The sequence below is a fragment of the Cricetulus griseus genome (genome assembly GCF_003668045.3).
Source record: "Cricetulus griseus strain 17A/GY chromosome 1 unlocalized genomic scaffold, alternate assembly CriGri-PICRH-1.0 chr1_0, whole genome shotgun sequence".
Classification (NCBI taxonomy): Eukaryota; Metazoa; Chordata; class Mammalia; order Rodentia; family Cricetidae; genus Cricetulus; species Cricetulus griseus.
Window position 1 is genome coordinate 219,692,458 of NW_023276806.1, and position 19,128 is coordinate 219,711,585.

At 40.7% G+C, this 19,128-nt stretch overlaps 1 protein-coding gene across 1 annotated transcript in view; it reads right to left on the reverse strand.

Moving 5' to 3' along the window:
• Window positions 1-19,128, reverse strand: part of Ppp1r9a (protein phosphatase 1 regulatory subunit 9A) — a 262,450-nt gene that overhangs the window by 18,282 nt on the left and 225,040 nt on the right. Inside the window, exons 12-15 of the mRNA XM_035451403.1 lie at window positions 12,135-12,292; window positions 11,384-11,687; window positions 1,897-1,984; window positions 1,719-1,802 (exon numbers count right to left, since the gene is read on the reverse strand). Of these exons, the coding sequence (XP_035307294.1) occupies window positions 1,719-1,802; window positions 1,897-1,984; window positions 11,384-11,687; window positions 12,135-12,292 (634 nt within the window). The remainder of the gene's footprint in view (window positions 1-1,718; window positions 1,803-1,896; window positions 1,985-11,383; window positions 11,688-12,134; window positions 12,293-19,128) is intronic.

Genomic DNA, 19,128 nt, shown 5'->3' on the forward strand with positions numbered 1-19,128 from the left:
CTGTGCTCTCTGCTCTAGTACAGTCAGCACCCACCAACACCAACTAGGCAAACTTGATTTCCACCCCGACATCAGTCAAGCGCTCTCCCTTCTGAGAATATCTGTGCTGAAGCTTTTCTTGGGTGAAGCCTTGAAGTAAAGAGGACAAGACTGTGTTCCTGGAAGATCAAAAGGGGGACAGTGTTGTCTCCCAGGCGGAGTTTGCCCACTGTGGCTTTGCTCAGCTCCTGCTCTTCTGGAAGTGGCTTATTTCCCTCCCCCCCAGTATGGTCAATAATTTTTAGTTTGAAGGTACAAAATATATTTTTTTGCTCCTTCCTTTAAAAACACACAGATTTAAATTGCTCAAATTGCTAGTAGTCTCACATGTATTTAACTTTCTTGAGATTACCTCCAAATATGGAGAGCATTCTACTCTTTTAGCCATTGTAGAACATAAGTGAAAACCAGACTAGCAAAACTCATTAAATTTGAAATTCTCTCTCCTCGTTCCCAAGACAATGAAACAGCAGGGCACAACCTATGAAGTGGGCAAGTGATCCCCAAGTGATTTTATAGTCTTAGGGCTTGTGTTTCTTTCCTACTCTATGACATCAAGAGAACACTAAGAGTTAACATCATCCCCCAATTTTGTAAAGCTGTGTAGTCACTATTAGATGTGTTGGCAACCAGGGTTGGCAAACTGTGTTGAAGAGGCATCTTGATAGTAGGCACACACCCCATCTTGGTCCTCATTGACTTCTGTATAATTTGGGGAAAATGAACCAAATTTGATGAAGGTGCAACTCTTCATCAAGAAAGGATGGCAATACTAGCTGTCTTCCCAATCTTATTAAAAGGATTAAATGACGTCGGTAAATGTTAGGCCCTTATTAGTTAATAACAGCAAGCTGTCATCATTAATATTATTTTTGAATACCACTTATGAACTTAATACTTAGAAAACATTTACAATGCTTCATATGTACTCTTATTTAATGTTCACACTAGCCTTGTGAGAACCATTATCACACTCATTTCATAAGAGAAAGTGCAGAGGCAGAGATGACTGAACAACTTGCCCAGGATTTAAAAGCAGGAACTAGGAGAACTGAGAGTCAATCCAACACATATGGGCTTCAGAGCTCTATGATTTGTTGTCTCCCTACATAAATCTACATTATATTATATAACCTCAGAGTAGACCAGGGAAAACTTGACAACATCCTATTCAAAACTTAGTTCTCTATAAAAATCTTTACTGAAATGTAAGTACAGACAATAATGCTTCAAGTCGACTAAACAGCAGAGGCCAGCAAGAGATGGTGGTCATTCTTACATGCATATATAATTCCAACCTGGTGCCAAGTGCAAAATTAATGTATTAGATGAGGATGTGGAAAGAGGGATGGCATTAATATTGTGACTAGCCAGACCAACTGAACAAAACAAAAACCACCAACCAACAAACCCAATAAAAAATAACAGACCTGAAATATGTCTAATCCACAGATGCATTTAGATAAATATTTAATGAAATTGTTCATGTGACTGCAATTTGGCAGTTAACCACTAATGGATGTATCCAAAGCTGTAACTAAAGAGAGCCATAAACTAATAGTTCAATTTTTGGGGGGATCACTTGGGTTTAGAAACACTGACCACTGACCTTGGTTAACAGTAAAAGGGGCAGAGTTACCTAAAGAAAGAAATGTATAACCTTAATTACCCACCCTTACCTGCTACCTGCAGAAAACCTACTGGTTTCCTTTTCTTTTTCTTTCCATTTCTTCCCCTTATTGGGATTCCTTCGCAAAGGTGCCCTACAATAACACGGCATGGTCAGAAAGAGAAAAGTAACATCAATCTTTTAATCTTCCCTTATGGAGAACTACTTTCTCAGAAGGAGGTGCTTACCCCAGATCCACAAACTTCTGCTTAATTTTTCCTCCTTGTACCACAAATGAACTGGGTGCTCTTGGTGATTTCGGACAATTGGCATCATCTAGCATACAGACACATAGGGAAAAGATTAGTTAGCATTATATTTTAAGCCATGAATCCAATGCCAGTGTATCTGTGAACCTAAGGGCTTTGCATGAGTTATTCAATGTACAAGAACACAATGGCTGTCCTGTCTACAGGACATAAAAACTCAGCATAATGGGGAGCATTACACTGAACTGGAAAGTTTTACAGCACAGACACGTGGGGATGAATGAAATGAGCAAGAATAAATACTTTCACTTCAAAGCAGGTGTGATGGTGACTTTGCCTGGCTCTGGCTCTAATGGAGGCATTGAAGGTCTATGTTCCTTCTTCCACAGCCTTCTTGGTTTTGGGTTTTCCTGCCTTCTGAAGAAACCCTGCTGAATCTCAACTCAGGATAGAAAGCATCACCTCTTAAGGTCTGGGAGCTTCAGAAAGCAACTAAGGATAAAAAATTTCCCTTCTGGGGGCTTGAAAGATGGCTTAGCAGTTAAGAGTACTGTCTGCTCTTACTAAGGACTTTAGTGAAAGTCCCAGCACCCACCTGACAGCTTACAACTGTCTGTAACTCCAGATCCAGAGGACCCAACATCCATGGCAAAACACCAATGAACATATTTTTTTTTAAATACTCTTCTGAGCTCTTCCATACTAGTGGTCCATAGCTAGTTCTGGGACAGGGTAAGGCAGAGTGTGGGGGAACCTACTTAAGCAGAAGCCAAATGTATCAATGAAAAGCTCTTTAGAGCACAACTGTCTGGCCTACAATGACACAGAAGATGCCCAAATCTTCCAAGGGCTTGGAGCTGACTGAGTTGCACTTCCACGAATGATTTGGACACTAATTAGCATTGTAGCAGCAACGTGGAATAGGACACTAGAAATGCTGTCCATCAGAAGAAAGACTTTGAGAATGGGGTTCAGTGTGAATGTAGGGCCATGTTCTAACAATGGCATGTATCCCACCTTTGACAAGGCAGATGAAACACTGCAGCAAAGAGTGTTGAGTGCCACATTTCAGCACATTCAGTCAGCTGGGATGACTGACAGATTGCATTTTAAATTCCATGTGCTTGTATGAGCAAAACTCCCTTCTTAATTGCCAGTGTCTGCGCCTAGCTTAAATTTTTTTTTTTAATGTCTAGGGATTCTCACATGGAATGTAAGGAAAATGGACATTAAGACAGTGTTCAATTAACCTTAAAAGTTAATTTTGTTTATAATTTTTGTTTACCTCAAGACAAATTTCTAAACAGACACCAGCACACATAGTCCCTGTTCCCCAGGGCAGCTCCAAAGCATTTACAGCAGTGCAGCCCATGGGCAGACACACCAAGGATTCCTAGCTGGGAGCTCTTCACATTGTTAGTTAATGGCTCTCAGCAGATTACAGTAATTCTTTGAAATGGACATGATGAAATACAAGAATCAGATAGATGCCTGTGTCAAAAATCCACTTCTTGCTCCGAAGGTTTAGTATGAGTATTTGCATCATTATTCTTTCAGTAACCGGTTTAAACAGCCACAGATGTGACACAATCCATTAAAAAAATGGCTACCTTCTAAGGTGATTTTGCTAATGGATACTTAAAAAAGGGGCAGGTTTTCAATTTTCTTAATAGAAGCCAAAGAAACAAATGAGATGAATTCTTCCATATCAATCCTAAAGAACCCCTAAGAGCCAGGCCAGTGCAAAGTTAAAAGGAGCCTGCATAATTATTTTCTGAATCAGGGGCAGCTGGAAGATGTTTTAATGAGTGGTACGATGAACAGCTGAGACAATGTTCATGAAGACTTTCTATAACCCGTTAGGGTTGTAGTTATTTGGACAGCTTAGGACTAAAAGCCCTAATTCTGCCCATCACGGAGCTTGCTGCTAGGCAACCTCACATCATTATCTCACACATTTGCCAAAGTGTGTTTCAAGGAACACTGAAATGAAGAGGCGAGATTAAAGAATAGTGCCCCTTACCATTTAAATCATTTAGATTAATTTTTAATATATGTCAGAGCTTTAGAACAGCAAAAAAAAAAAACAAAAAAACAAAAAAACAACATGGGGTTGGTACGAGCTGAAGAAAGGCATGTATTACATTTCTTCATATTTATTTACTTAGTGTTATGTAAGATGTCCATTAGGTTTTAGAAACTGCCCCATTACGACTTTTGTGATCCACCAGAAGATCAGGCATGCAGACCAAGCACTTCAACTTTAAGCTTCAGCAACTTGGCTATTGTTTCCCAAACAAATACATGGTCTCTAAATCCCAAAGTTCCTCCTGATGACATCTGCTCAATGAAACACTTGAATGTCCCTTCTTTTATGATGAGACTGTCCAGATCCACTTCCTGACCTGGTTTATCTCCTGAACTCTGAACTATTCCTCTATTTAAAAAGAAATGAATAGTATTCCCCACGCAGTGTCTCTGATTTCTTATTTTCTGATAGGGATAAAACATGTGTCCTGAGGGGTTTGGGAGAGTTATTCTTAAAAGACCCGATTTCTCAGTTCCTACATGAGCACATGTTAGTAGTTTCTAATTTGCTTTACCTTCACATTATTCTCTTTTTTGGGTTAGATATTATTTTTAAATAGTGAAATTATTTCGTTCTGAAAAATATCTAGAGATAAATGATCAGAGGCTAAACTCTCTGTTTGCAGATGTAATGGTCACCATGGAGCCTGGGGCATTCTGTGTATTTAAGATGAAGATTCCACTCTAATGTGTAATGCACATCGAAGGCTTAACTTACCCACAAATGGCTATGTACCCAGCATGGATGCTTTGCACTTTAGATTTTCAATTTTACATGAATACTTTAGAAAATAATAGTGGTAAGAATGTAGCGTTCCTGCATTTACATTATTCATTCATTGATAAATGTCTATTGCATGCCTACTGTGTGCTAGTGTCTCAGTCAATAAAACAGCAAAGCTCAAAAGAAACAAAACAAAACATGGGTTCTGAAGCCACAAGGCCGTGATTAGCTATGGATCGCTTTCTTCTCAGTGCTATCTAACCATGATACGTTCTGTGTCTCTTGTAGCAATCTGCCCTGCTCCTCCCACGCCTCCTCCTCTTCTCAAGCACTCTCCTGAGTGTCTCCTCATTCAGTCCCTCATGCCCTCCATCCTTTTCTATTTCTTCTCTTCTCAGAATAGTCTGTGGTTCCCTAGTAATTGGGTGAGGTATCTAAGGTCCTTAATTATAGAATCAGAGACAAATGAAAGCTATTGGCCTTTACACTCAATCTCACTATCTTGAAGAAACCAATGCTTTCAGCCACTGGGATAGCCCCTGCCTTTGAATCCCCATGTGTGGTCAATCACACCATGAGCACGCCACCTTCCACGCCACCTTCCCTATCTTTTCTTTCTTTTTAAAGCCCTCGGTGGTTACTTTAGTTGCACTTTCTCTGTGGTTACCAAACAGAGCAGCATACATCTTCTCCATCCTCAGTACCTACTCATAGTTATTCATCTGTATTATTTTTACACAGTATATACACGTAAGCTCAGAGGCCTATTGGAGCATGTGAACAAGAAGGGCAGTGGCTAAAGACTTTGCAAAGCTGGAAAGCTTCCCGAAGTGCTCCATGTCAGGCAGTGTGCTAAAGGTCAAACAAACTTAGAACACCAACTTCTAGAAGTTGAGTACAAAATCGATAGTGAGCGCTTAATTTGCTCTAATTAACCTTGACTAGACAAAGCCTCACTGATATGTAAGCTAGTGATAAAACCTCAGCAAAAAAGCTGCTCCTGCAGGGGCAAAAGGAAGCATTTTCATGCCTCTTATGGCTACAGAACCCTGTGTTACAACCCTTGGAGACATACTGCCTTGGCTTCTGCTAACGTAACTGGCATTCGGTTACAGGTCAATCACTGAGGCAGTGGATTATGGGATTCTGTCTGTCTCCATTTCTACTGACGTCCCTCAAATATAAGAGAAAATGATGGCATGCAAGTGAAGATGCTGCCAGGTTTAGGAAACCTCTAATTGCAGTAGGGTGACGAGAGGCGATCCTCAGGGCTGCAATAAACCACGGTGATGTCTAAACCATCTTAAAGTAACTGGGCAGACTGAAAGTGATGATGATGAGTGACTATTGAAAAATTTAGACAAATGGCAACCAGGAACTTAGCTATATCCAGAGCTCATACAACAGTGGTGAGCAGAATGAAGCATATTTTTAAGCAAGCAATCAGGAAGATTCCCTCCTCTCCATGGGCCAGAGAGTAAATATTTTATGTTGGGAAGATGTTCAGTCTCTGTCTCTCTCAACCACCCTGCTCTGCCCCAGTAGGTTGAAGGGATGCTGATGTGACAGAAAAACTGTGGCTACATTCTGGTAAGACTCCCCTTCCAATGGCTGCATTCTGGTAAGACTCCCCTTCCAAACAGGTCGGTGCTGTTGGACTGGGCTGGCGAACACCACCCAGATGACTGCATTACTCATCTGGGAAGGCATCACTTATTTGTCACACTCTTTCTGAAGAACCAGGAAGAAAAAGAAGAGTAAGCTAAATGAGAAATTGTTGGTTCACACTTAACTACTAAGTCAGTCATTGTATACAAGGGGGTGGACTCAGGAGTAACAGTGAAAGCCACTGTGGAATAGGGTGGTTGGCCCAAGGCCAAGTTAAGGAGGTGAGATTTATGTTGGGTGCAGTGTTAGCCAAGAGTATAAACATGAGGTCAAATTTGTACCTGGGAGTATCACAAAGCCCCTTTTAGTTCTCTCACTGAAAAGCTAGTGAGAGCTAAGAGCCATACACTGAGGGTGCCAGAGGTAAGCCACACCAGAATTCTCAAGTCCAACATAGAGCAGTGGCTCTGTCTCAGACAGCAAGGAATGCCAGACGTCACAGAGCCTTATTCTCTGAAGTTTTGTTTTATTGAAGGAGGATCCCATTCGGTTAACCTTTGTTGTACCTGCCCTGGCAGTATCATCAAAAGAGAGCCTGGGATTTCCCTAACGTCTGAATGACACTTGGGTCTGCTGATTGGGAATTGGGTGGAAGAACCCTGAGGAATGTGAGAAAGGGTTACTGAAAACAGGCAGGTCATCAGCAAGCTAATGGCACACTCTGTGTACACAGCCAGTTAATTTGACTCTAATTTTACGCTCACTGAGTAACTTTGTGATTTATGAATCCACCACCTAGGAGAAAATGGAATGAATGAAGGCTAGTAGTTATTATGTCAGCTGATCCCCCCAAAATAAGCTAGGAAATTACTGTTTTGGTACAGAAGGTTTTCAAAGACTTTAGCAGCACGAGCCAGCACTCTGTGCTTGATTAGATGTGTGTATATTACTGAAATCTGGGGTTCTAGAAAACTGATGATCAGAAACCTAGCTCCTCAGAGCATTGTTTAACAGCCAGTGGATGGGTTGTCTCTGATATTCTTCAAGATGTGGAGAACCTGAGAGCAGAATGCCAAGAAAGCAAGGTACTTTCCGACATGCTGATTGCGTCATGGCAAGGGGGTCCTAGAGCTGGCAGGTGTGTCATTAAACAAGCTGAGTGTGGGGAACAGAGCGAATGAGCACAAATAGCAGAAACACACAGGGAGAAGATGAAGAAGAGGCGGGTCATGAAAGACATGGACTCTAGTATGCAGTTTCTGAGGAAAAGGATGCAATTCTGATTGTCACGGGTTACATGTCTGGTTACAGATTAGGTACTCAGCAACTGTGCAATGGACACAGGAATAAATGTGAATGAACACGAAGGCAGGGGAAACCCTACACTACAAACTTTCAATGAGGAAAAGAAAGAATGAAGTGCCAACACCATTTCTATCTGTTCAGTTAGTATGTGATGGTTAATCTTGTTATTACCTTGACTACATCTGGAACTGGTAGCAGGTTTGTGGGGTAGACCTGACCGTGTTGTTTTGGGGAAGATTGTGGAAGTACTCAGGAACTTTGGGCTAGAAAAGCCATTGAGTGTTGAGAGTTCAGTGGGCTGAGCTGGAGGAGTTTAGAAGACAATGCTGAGAGCAAGCTAGTATGTGACACTTCCCACAGCATCTGCATAAGTTCCTGCCTCTAGATTCACACCCTGTGTCTCTTGCCTTGACTTCTCTGGACAATACACTGTTAACTGAAAGTATAAGTTGAAATAAACCCTTTCCTCCCCACACGGATTTTGGTCATAGTCTTTTATTACAGCGCTCGAAACTGTGAATAAGACAGTATGGTATAGCAGTCATTGCACTTGTCCATTTAAGCTGGTACTACATAAAAGTTCAATGACCTGCTCTGTTCAGTTACCCAGAAGTATGGTCAGCTCAGGAGAATGGAAGAGGGGAAACTCAAGATCTTGGGCTCTGGAGAAGAAATGACCTGTGCCCTGTTCTTTGGTCATGATTAATTCCAAAGGTGACACACACAGACGAGGCAGCTCTATGGAAATGCAGAGCTTCTCATTCTACTGCCCATTACTGTTTAAGGGCCCGTGAGGTATGCTTCAGATCTGCATATTACTCTTCTGCCAACTTCAAAACAGCCATCAATCAGAAAGAAAATGCAGCGTGAATCCAGATAAGACTGAGCTGCTCCTAAAAGTTCCCTGGAGTTTTCACAGCTCAGAGAGCTGATCATCATGCCTTTAGATGACAAGTTGTGGGACAAAGATACAGCTCAACGGTAGGATGCTTGGCTAGCATGTGCAAAGCTCTGAGTTCCATCTCCAGCACTGCAAACACCCAAATAAAACAAGCCCAACAGCAATACAGACTCACACAGTGGGACTCCAGCAGCTAGGAAAAGCTTCTGCCCTGGCCTTTTCCCAATAACTGCATGTTTAGGAGATAGTGGAGAGCTAACTGCAAGCCTATCCCTATAAAGGTACTATCATGACCATGCTTTAATTAATGGAAGTTCTGAAGCCTTTAATTCTTTTCAAAGTAGGCCAAGTTCACGGTCAAGCTGTTCACCAACCTGAGCACCATGTTTGATTATTTGGTGGGCCTGACAGAATTCCCTCGCCTCCACTAGTGTCCTGTGCTAGATACTCAGTGTTTGCCTCTGGGATGGTTTCTGAAGAGTTGTGTATAGGACCTGTCTTTGATAGATAACTGTGGTAGCTGATGGACTCCGTCAAGGAAACCCAGGAGAACACCAACATTGATCACAAGTCACAAAGCACCATGGGGCCAGCTGGGTTTCTGTGTTCACAAGGAGTTGTAGAAAGCCTGTATCTGTTGATCTGGCAGACACAATGCGTGTGGAGTGGTACGAAGTGGTACCCACAGTGCATGAGTCTGGCGCATTCCATGCTTGGTTGCTATCCGGCAGATTCTTCCCATCTAGTCTGAGGATCTGGCAATTTTGGCAACTAATTCAAAATGTCATCTCTCTGATAATTACTGAAACTGCTCTCCTTTTCATAACTTATAAATCAATGCAAATCTTCTCTTCAGGGAACCAAGAGTCTATTTCCTCAGTCTGCTTTAAGCTTTTTAAAAAGAATCAGTTCTTTAGAGTTGTTTGAATATTAAAAGACCACCCATTAACTTTGTATGTTCAGTGCTTTTTGACAGCTAAAATCCAGAATATTTATGACACAGGCATAGAATACCAATAAAAATGAACAGAACAGACTGTTTCTACCCCTTTCTCTGCTACAATGTGTAGGACCAAGATCCCTTGCACTCTTCCTAATTCGGGGAGCAAACTTTACCATTCCCATTTGCAATACCAAAATGTTGTCTACACCTCTACCAGCTTTGCTCTCTATGCATATAATTAGATAGCTCTTGTAATCTGCTTTGCCCAGTCAACGTCTTGTCCTAGAGATTCACAGTTATATTTGTGTAGTTTACTAGTTTCCTGCTGTATGGGCTCATTACACAAATATACTGCAATTCATTTATCCATTTTACTGGTTTTGTTATCACACACAAGGGCTGCCATGATTACATCTTTTTCGTGTGTGTGTGTGTGTGTGTGTGTGTGTGTGTGTGTGTGTGTGTGTGTGTGTGTTTATGTGACTGTGTGCCAGAAAAACCAATACCAGGCATCTTACTTGAGTTTCTTCCCACCTTCCTTTTTGAAACAGCATGGATTGTTAACCCTGGAGTTCACTGACTTGGCTAGACAGGCTGCCAGTGAGCTCCAAAGATCTGCCTGTATTAATTCAAACTCCTTAACCCCCAGCGCTGTGATTACAGATATATGACATCATGCCCAGATTTTTCCTGGATGCTGGGGACCCAAACTTGAGTCTACCCATTTGGGTGACAAGCATTTTATCAATTGATCCATCTCCCCAGTCTCTGCTACGAATGCTTTTATATATAATTCTTAATAGACAGATACAGGGTTTCACTTGGACAGTTACATATGTCTAGACTATTGTTATTTAAATGTTTATTCAGATAGGTGCCCATAAAATATTATTTGCAAAACAAAGTTTCAGAGTCATGTGATAGTTAAATATATATTTTTGTAAAAAATGCAAGTATATAAACCAAAACATATATACATCAAAATAATTTGGTATATATATATATATATATATATATATTGTATTACTTACACAAAATAACATAATAAAACTACATTGTTACTTTAAGGGAATGCATTGTATATAAAGAAGGGAACCTGCTTTATATTTCTCTGCATTCTTTATTTAAACATAGATTTATTGCTTCTATATACCAAAATAAATGATTAAAAAGACAAGTATAGGGGCTGCAAAGGTGGCTCCATGGTTAAGAGCACTGGCTGCTCTTGTAGAGGACCTGGGTCCAATTCCTAGCACCCACATGGTGGATCACAACCATCCAACAGTCCAGTTCCAGGTATTTGAGCCCATCTTCTGACCTTTGAGGGCAATGCATGTACATGATACACAGACATACCTATAGGTAAAACACCCACTCACATAAAATTAAAAGGAAAAATTTAAAGGCAAGTCTATTAACTCTATACCTACGCTGCATTTATCTTTACCATTGCTATCCTGTCACATACACTGCAAAACTAATCACTGCAGTGATAACCATCATGATCATTACTGTGAAAACTTATTTAAATAAAAATCAATTGGTAATGGCTGACATCATTCAGTCTTCATATTTGCCCTCATGCGGCTATTAAGAGTTCATGGAAACTCCAGGATCTAGTGTATAGAACCTTTAGACAGTTTCCAGAACATTCCTTTAATAGTCAACACGGAGAAAGCTAATGGGATAAAAATGCCAGGCAAAACTAAAACAAAACAAACAAACAAACAAACAAAAACATGGAAGTGGAAGTTCTCTCATCCACTAACATAGAAGGAAAGCAACAGACTGTAAGGATCTATGCCTATGAGAAAAATCTAGTTTCATCCTGTACAAACTGAGGTACTAATGATGTCAGATAAAACAGAAGCAGAAAAGCAAAACAAAATCCAAATACCTTTTTCATGTAATGGTTTCTTGGTTGTTTGACGGTGGCAAGAAGAGTCTTCTGTCTCGTGATCAGATTTTGAAGGTGAGGAGGGTGAAGTGTCTCCCGAGGCAGAGGAGAGAGTGTCTTTTTCTGGCAGCCATGATCCTTCTTGAGACTCGGTCAGGTCAGGAGATGTGAAGACCTCACCGCTAGCCCCAGGGGTGAGGGGCGCGACACCAAAATCTGATTCTGGAGAAGAAACTCTCCAACCCTTGGGCAGAAGCGATTTGGTAACGTGTGTGTGTGTGGTTAGAGAGAGACTGTCTGAAGGCTGTTGATACAAGAGGTTACAGGGCAAGTTATGCCACCGAGTGTCAGTGCTGTGCAGCATTTACTTGGAAAGGGAGAGAAACCTTTGAATGTTGGCTTATTTCTGAGAATGCACAGTTCATAACTACTCACCAATAAATAATGCAGCTAACAAAGTCACCTAAACATGTAGAAACAGTTACTTGAATGTCCATTTTCCCACTAGATTATACCAACAGCTGAATCTCAAAGGTACCATCATGAAACATGGTAATATGGAAAATACTTTTGGTTACCCTACTGAACGGATAGAGAAAAGAATTAAATGACAACCATATAGCAAATTGAATACAAATTCAGGAAACAAAACACGTAAACTATTCCAATTCTTTCCAAGGAGGATGCAGACTCTATTAATAAAACAGCCATCACGTCCAATGTACATCTGCTGACTGGGGAAAGTGCTCACCTTCCGTTCCAGGCTGTCTTCACCATCAGTTGAGCTGACACTGTCATAGAGCCTTGTCCTCGTGGGCCTCTGGCGTCTATTCTTCACAGAGAGCTGGGCCCGTGTTTTCAGTGCTTTCGAATCCAGGCGCTCTGTCTCTGGGACTGCTTCATTCAAGTCTAGGAAGAGTATTGCAAACTAATCTGTGAGAGAAACCCTTGGAGAGGGTTTATGATTGGCAGAGACCACAGACACTGACACCCAATCATTGGTTATCAGTGACCAGGGGGACAGATGACAATTTTTCCAGCTTGTCTAAATTTCCACAGGTGACACCAAAAATCTCTCACTCAGACAGCATAAAGCCTTTCTGCAACACAACGAGAAAAGCAAAGGTTTGCATTTGCTTACAGACACACATGTTGGGGCATGATAAGTTACAAGAGATCTTAGAAACTCTATGAATGAAGTCTTAGTTGCCAAAGTCAAATGTGGGTAACAGAAGGTGACCTTCACCCCAAAATTTCACTAATAGGTGACACAACTTTGGTCTTGAGTGTCTGAATATCTAATATGTTCCCCTTTGAACTCTGCTAAAACAAACAAAAACTGAAAAAAAATCTAGAACAGAATATATTTAATGGCAGCAAATTTATGATAAATCTGTTTCCTTAGAAGGCCTGGCTACACAGACAGACAGTTGAACTACCCCAAGTGTGTAACTCCTGGCACTGTGAAGAGAGGAGAAAGATTTCATCTTCTAGCATTAGTTTCCAGGTTACATTCCAAGGTGTTGATGCCTCTGTCTCATTTCTTTTTCTGAATACTTTCTCTACTCACCACAAACTATATTATTTTCCCACAGAGAAATGTTTAAATCTTAAGAAACCTCAAGAGAAGAAGCTAGAGAGAGATGTCTAAGTGGTTACAAGAATTCGTTGCTTTCATAGAGTTCCCAGCGCCCACATGGTACCTCACAATCATCTCTAACTCCAGAGTCTAGGAGATCTGATACCCTCTTTTTACCTCCCCAGACATCAGGCACACATGCGGTGCACACACATCTATGCAAGCAAAACATACGCATAATTTTCTAAAATCTAAAAATAAAGTACAAAAGAATCAAGAGAAAAAGACAAGGAGAGAAAGAAGGAGGGAAGAAACAAAGAAAAGCAAACAGACAGACAAAACAGTAATAGTAGCAGTTGGGCATGGCAGAACTTGATTGTCATCTCAGCACTACAGAGGCTAAGGCACAAAAATCATCCAGAATTCAAAGTCAACATGGGTGAGTCTCTGTCAGAAAACCACAAACTGCAGAAAGGATGAATGAGAAAGAGGCAGAAGAGATAACAAAGGCTACCAAGAACTTTCCTGGGGTTTTCTTTAATTGATTCTTAACACTTTTAATCTTGTTACGTGTAAAAGGGGGCAGAGGAAGGTTACCCATGAACACACCTATTACGGTAGGAGTATATGAGTACTGATTAGAGAAAAAGTATTTGTGTGAAGTGGAGCTACTCTTTACATACACAAACATGATCACTTACTGGAAATCAAATAGTGTGATGATTAATCCCATCTCATCTTTTCAGGATGATAGTCATTAAATGAAGTCACTTTGAAGAAATTAACTGAGTGACCCTGAATTTAAATTATTAAAATAAGCACATAACTCACATAACTCAAATAACTAATATATACTTGTGCTAATAGAAAAGGATTTCTTATGATAATCATTAGCCTGGGCAATTCCTTTTTATAGCATTATCTTAAAAATGGGCTCTAAACACATAAAACACAAACATTGAAGAGCCTCGGGTGCTCTCTCTCTTACTTATAAAACTGAACGATTGGCATATAGTTCTAACACATAAAATTCAATATACATTTGCCCAGGAGACACATCACTGAATGACAATGTTTACAGAAGGTCCGACTTTTCATTTCCTGTACTTGAGTGAAGAATGAACACTGGGAGAAGCCAGGCCACTCAGGCGAATATAAAGAATAACTAGATGTTTTCTAATTAGTAGTCTCTTTACTTTTTACATGCCAATGGAGGGAAAAAAAACTCGCCTTCATCGCTTTAATTTCCTCCCTCCAATAAAATCTATATTTGCAGCTGCCCATTAAGAGTTCATTAGTTGTGATAATTGGGAGAAAGTCAACCTTACAATCTCTGTTTACCTATAAAAATGCAGAACACCACACAGATGAAAGCAATAATATAATTAAAAATACCACAGTTCACGCACATCTTCCATCTTTTCTGTCTTGGAGTTGGATTGCATGCTCTGTAATGCAAAGCACTGTCACACGCTCCGCCTTGCTTGTTCCTTATTATAGACCCAGGAGACAACAAGCAAGCAGGTTGTTTCCTCTCCTGAAGCCCAGAAAATTGGAGTAGTTTGCCCTCCTCTACACAGCCAGCTGATGAACTGCTGTGACTATTCCAGGGCTCTGTCACCCAGGTGACTAGCTATCCACTCCCATTTAGCTAGTGTTGAAAGCTCAAGATTAATACCATGGAGATGAATTTTAAAAGTTACAAAATCATGTATGATGGGACCAGTCTAGGAAATTCAGCTCTCCAGCATCTACTCTGTGTTTATTAGAGAATGTGGAAAAGGTAAGAGAAAAGTGTTGAAAACTACAAACAGATTACTTCACAGATGGTCTCATGTCTGGCTACTTTGCTAACAACTTTGGTTAGTAGATGACAAAGGATGATGCGCAGCCCACTTGTGTCAGTACAGTTCCTTTGGCAATAGAATCCCTTGTTTTAAACACAGCGCAGCAGCATCCTGTCTGCACAACTGCACAAGTGACTCCATTGCTTTTACTGAGCAAATGAAATGAGGGGAATTGAGAAGGACTCATTTGCAGGTATAAGACTAAAGAAAGTAGGGACTACTGTTCCTGCTACTAGGAAGTAACCAGCAATTCAGCTGTTAGACAATCTTAAATGGCGATATGAACATCAGCTTCAGCATCCCCTCACTAGGTGTAAACTGATTGTGCATACAAATGCAATTATGTCCAGGAAAGATTCACTTAGTGCAAGTCTAAAAGGCAGGACTTTAAATCTGTTAACTGAGAGGCCAACACCATATTGCCCACAACATTTGCAAGTCTAAAGCAAGTATCAGAGACATCTGATTGCAGAGATTATGGATTACAAACCAGTAATTTTCCATCCTGAAAAGAGAAATGCTTTTTAAAAGAACCACAAGAGTGGCATGGTGCTGAGAACTGTCACACTGATAGCACAAGGAACACTGTCTATGAGAAGATGCACAATGACAGCCAAGAAGAATGCGTGGAAACAGGAGACACTGACTATGGGCAGCGGATATCTGTGTCACTCATCCATTATATGGTATTATTTCTTCTACTACACAATTTAGGAATCACAATACTACAACTCCAAAGAATATTGGGATTCTGGTCAACCTTACGCCTCATGATAGCAGACTGAGGCTCAAAGGTGGCTGCATATTTGTGCACTAACTTGTACATACAGTCACTCTGTGGAATAGTCCAGATAGAACTCACATGCACAGGCCTATGCTCTGCCTACAAGGCCACTCTTGTGTCTGGAAGTGAATTTCATGGGCAATCTTGTGCCTGCCACAAGCCCTCTTTTTCTGTTTTTCTTTATGTTCTATAAAGAAATACATGCCCAGTGTAACTCTGCATGGCACACCATGGAGACTAAATCCCTAAAGGATTTTATTTGGCTTTGTATATATCCCAGGAATAAAACTCTTAGCCTAAAATATTAGCTGTCATTTTAGGTGATGGCAGTGTGGCAGGGGAAATCCACCCGGCTTAGTCTCTAAGTTACGTGCTGTGAGATGGAAGGGCTTAGGTGGCCATGTTTGCCATTCCTTCCTAACAAAGATCCTCATTTCTATGGCAACATGGTTCCTCAGCCCCGGGCCTCAGGCATCCTTTCCCTCTTCTTTCTGGTGTATCTTGTTGTGCTGTTCACAGAGAGGAAAATTGACTTTTTCTCTCCTGCTTTCTGATTTATTCTTTCCGTCAGATCCTCCAGTCTGTGAAGCAGTCTACCATTCAAATGCAGGGAGAAATACAAATGCAGAACAGTCTTAAACAGATCAAACAATGCAGATGGATATATTCAGAGACCCTCCAGACAGGACCTAATGATGGAACTTTGAGTGGGTGGGGCATGACTGTACCTGCATCTCAAGACTAGTTTCAATATGGATTTAAATTGGATCCTTTAAAACAACTTAATGGATTTAATTATGATTTTAGTAGGTGGTATGAAAATGCTCTATGAAATTAGGATATTATATATCATACAACACTGAGACCAGTTCCCTGCAACACTGCTATGAGTCATTCGGTTCTTTTTCCACTGGATTGACGTTGTTTTTGACGCAAATGGAATGCTGCTGGACGATCAGACCCAGGCAGCAGGAAGCTCAGGAATGGAGCTGAATAAGAATCGAGTCCACTGTTTACTCTGCTATGCACTGGGCACCTCAAAAACAGTTCTCCCTGGTTTCTGCTATTGTCAACTGAAATGCTGGGTATTTGGGGGCATTGGTGGTTTTGAAACTTAAACAGTATCTGCATATTATTCACAGTGACTGCAAGTTCATAAAGGGTGGGCCCCTTGGGATAGGGGGCTAGTGCTTATTGTATTCAGGTAGTAGATTTAAACATCCCAGAGAGCCAGGGGGAGATAGTTGCTGTGAGAGCAGACCTACAGCGCGAATCCAGAATGAGCTGCCATGCCATAAAATTGGGCAATTTACCTAACCTCTTGGAGGTCCCCGAGGATCCTCAACTGCAAAATGGGAATGATAATGACATAATATAATGACTGCATTGTTCTGAAGATTAAACGCACTAATAGACCGCCACATGGTTAGAAGAGTGAATGCTATGGAATACCTACCCCATAACTGTCTTTACCGACTGACACTGGACACATTAGCAAGAGTAAAGCAAGTTATGGAATATCATGAGCACTCACTTAAAATATTTAGAAACTAGTAACAGATACATTTCCTAATGGCAAAATATGCATTCAATCGTACAGGAAAACGGAGAATGCAGACTTTTACTAGACTATTGGATTAGGAGATGTGGGTCAGGTAGCATCTTAATTCTTAAAAATATTAAAGATTTTTGTATTAGGCATTTTGTTTTGTGCAATTTTTTGTATTTACATATTTGTGTAGTTAAAATGAATCTATAAAGAGAAAAAAAGCACACATTTGTTATTTTTTTTTCACTTGGAGACATCTTGATTCCATTCCAGTTTGGTTAGTTCTGCTGTTTCAGGTGTTCTAAGGCCCTATATAGCTCGCCTTCTGGTCACTCCTGTAGAAAACAGTATTGTATGGGGAAGATGTATTGGACTGAATATGACACTCAGAGACAGAGCCTACTGTTGTATTGTTCCTTTTGTTTAGGAACCTACTCACAGGCAACTTGCACCCTTAATTCTGTTGGCAGCTGGTAGTTTCTTTTGGAGTTATTTAAGTAAATAAGGAAATTTATATTTAGATTATGTTATAAAAAGTTTTTATTTTATTAAAAATAAAAAAAACTGACCCGAACAAGGGGGAGCGCATGGACCCCAGACTGCTGTCTGGGAGGCCAGCATGGGACTGATACAGGCCCTGAACATGGATGTCAATGAGGAGGCCTCAGTACTCTATGGGGCCTCTGGTTGTAGATCAGTATTTATCTCTGGTGTAAGAAAGGACTTTTCAAGCTCATTCCACATGGAAGGATGCTCTCTCAGCATGGACACATGGGGGAGGGCCTAGGCCCTGCCCAGGATGATATGACAGACTTTGGGGATCCCCCATGGAAGGCCTGGGGAACAGAGGGTGGATAGAGTAGGGGGACTGGGGGAAGAGGGGAGGGAGAAGGGATTGACATGTGAAGCAGGTTTGTTTCTAATTTGAACTAATAAAAAATAACAAAATAATAATTACATTTAAATATAAAGAAATATGTTCGTGAAATTTTCTAGGTATCTGATTTCTTACCACTTCAGAAAAGGATTATTCCTATTTTCTAATCTTTTCACTGGGTTAAATTTATTTTTATATGAACTATATTTTATTTGCTAATTGCTGAAAGAATATATAGGAATTTCTTTTTATCCATACCCACAAACACAATTTCAAAAGACTTAGAAATGCAATTTAGTTATTTATGTTAGAGTAGTGTTTCTGGATGTGGTTTAAAGCTGATTTAAGATGAGGCTCTATAACGAGAAGTTACTGGTTATGATATTTTTATTCAAACAATACTGGCCAAGTACCAGAGCGTGCCCAGAGGCAGCAGGCCAGAGCATGCCCAGAGGCAGCAGGCTAGGGAGGCCAGAGAGCTTCCCACGTGTCTGCTGCCCCTTAAGAATTCCCCACAGGTCATCCTGAACCTCCCCTGACCACACCCTGACAGGTGTAGTCAAGCACACCTGTAGCTAGCTCCTAGGAGGGGTGGCCACAGAGTCTCTCCTACAAGGCTCTGCACTTACAACAGGCAGACAAAAAATTTGAGAATATGGAAGATAAAGAACCTAGCTTTAGATTCTAGGGAAACTCATATACATAGCTCAGGATTCTTTCGCTATGACTAGTCTATCCTTTCTGAAAGAACAGATATTTTACAAAGTCTAAAAGCCAAGGAAATGCAAATGTAATCAAATGACATCTTGGCTGGAGACTTCAGAGTTCTATGAGTAGAACCATGGGCTACCTGTGAGTTAGGCCTAGGGAGAAAGGATGCATTGACAGCTTCCTTGATAAGTACAGGAAGAATTCAAATCTTAAGGCTTCAGTGGAAAGTATAGCCTGTTACCTTAGACGAACATTGTTTACCTAAATGGAGAAGTACTGTTCAACTGTAGGAAAGCATGGTGACCAGCAGCATTAGAAAACCTGAAGATATAGTCAGGCTACCCCAATTAAATGTTTTCCTTATTAGAATTGCTGTGGTCATGTTACTTTTGTCAGAG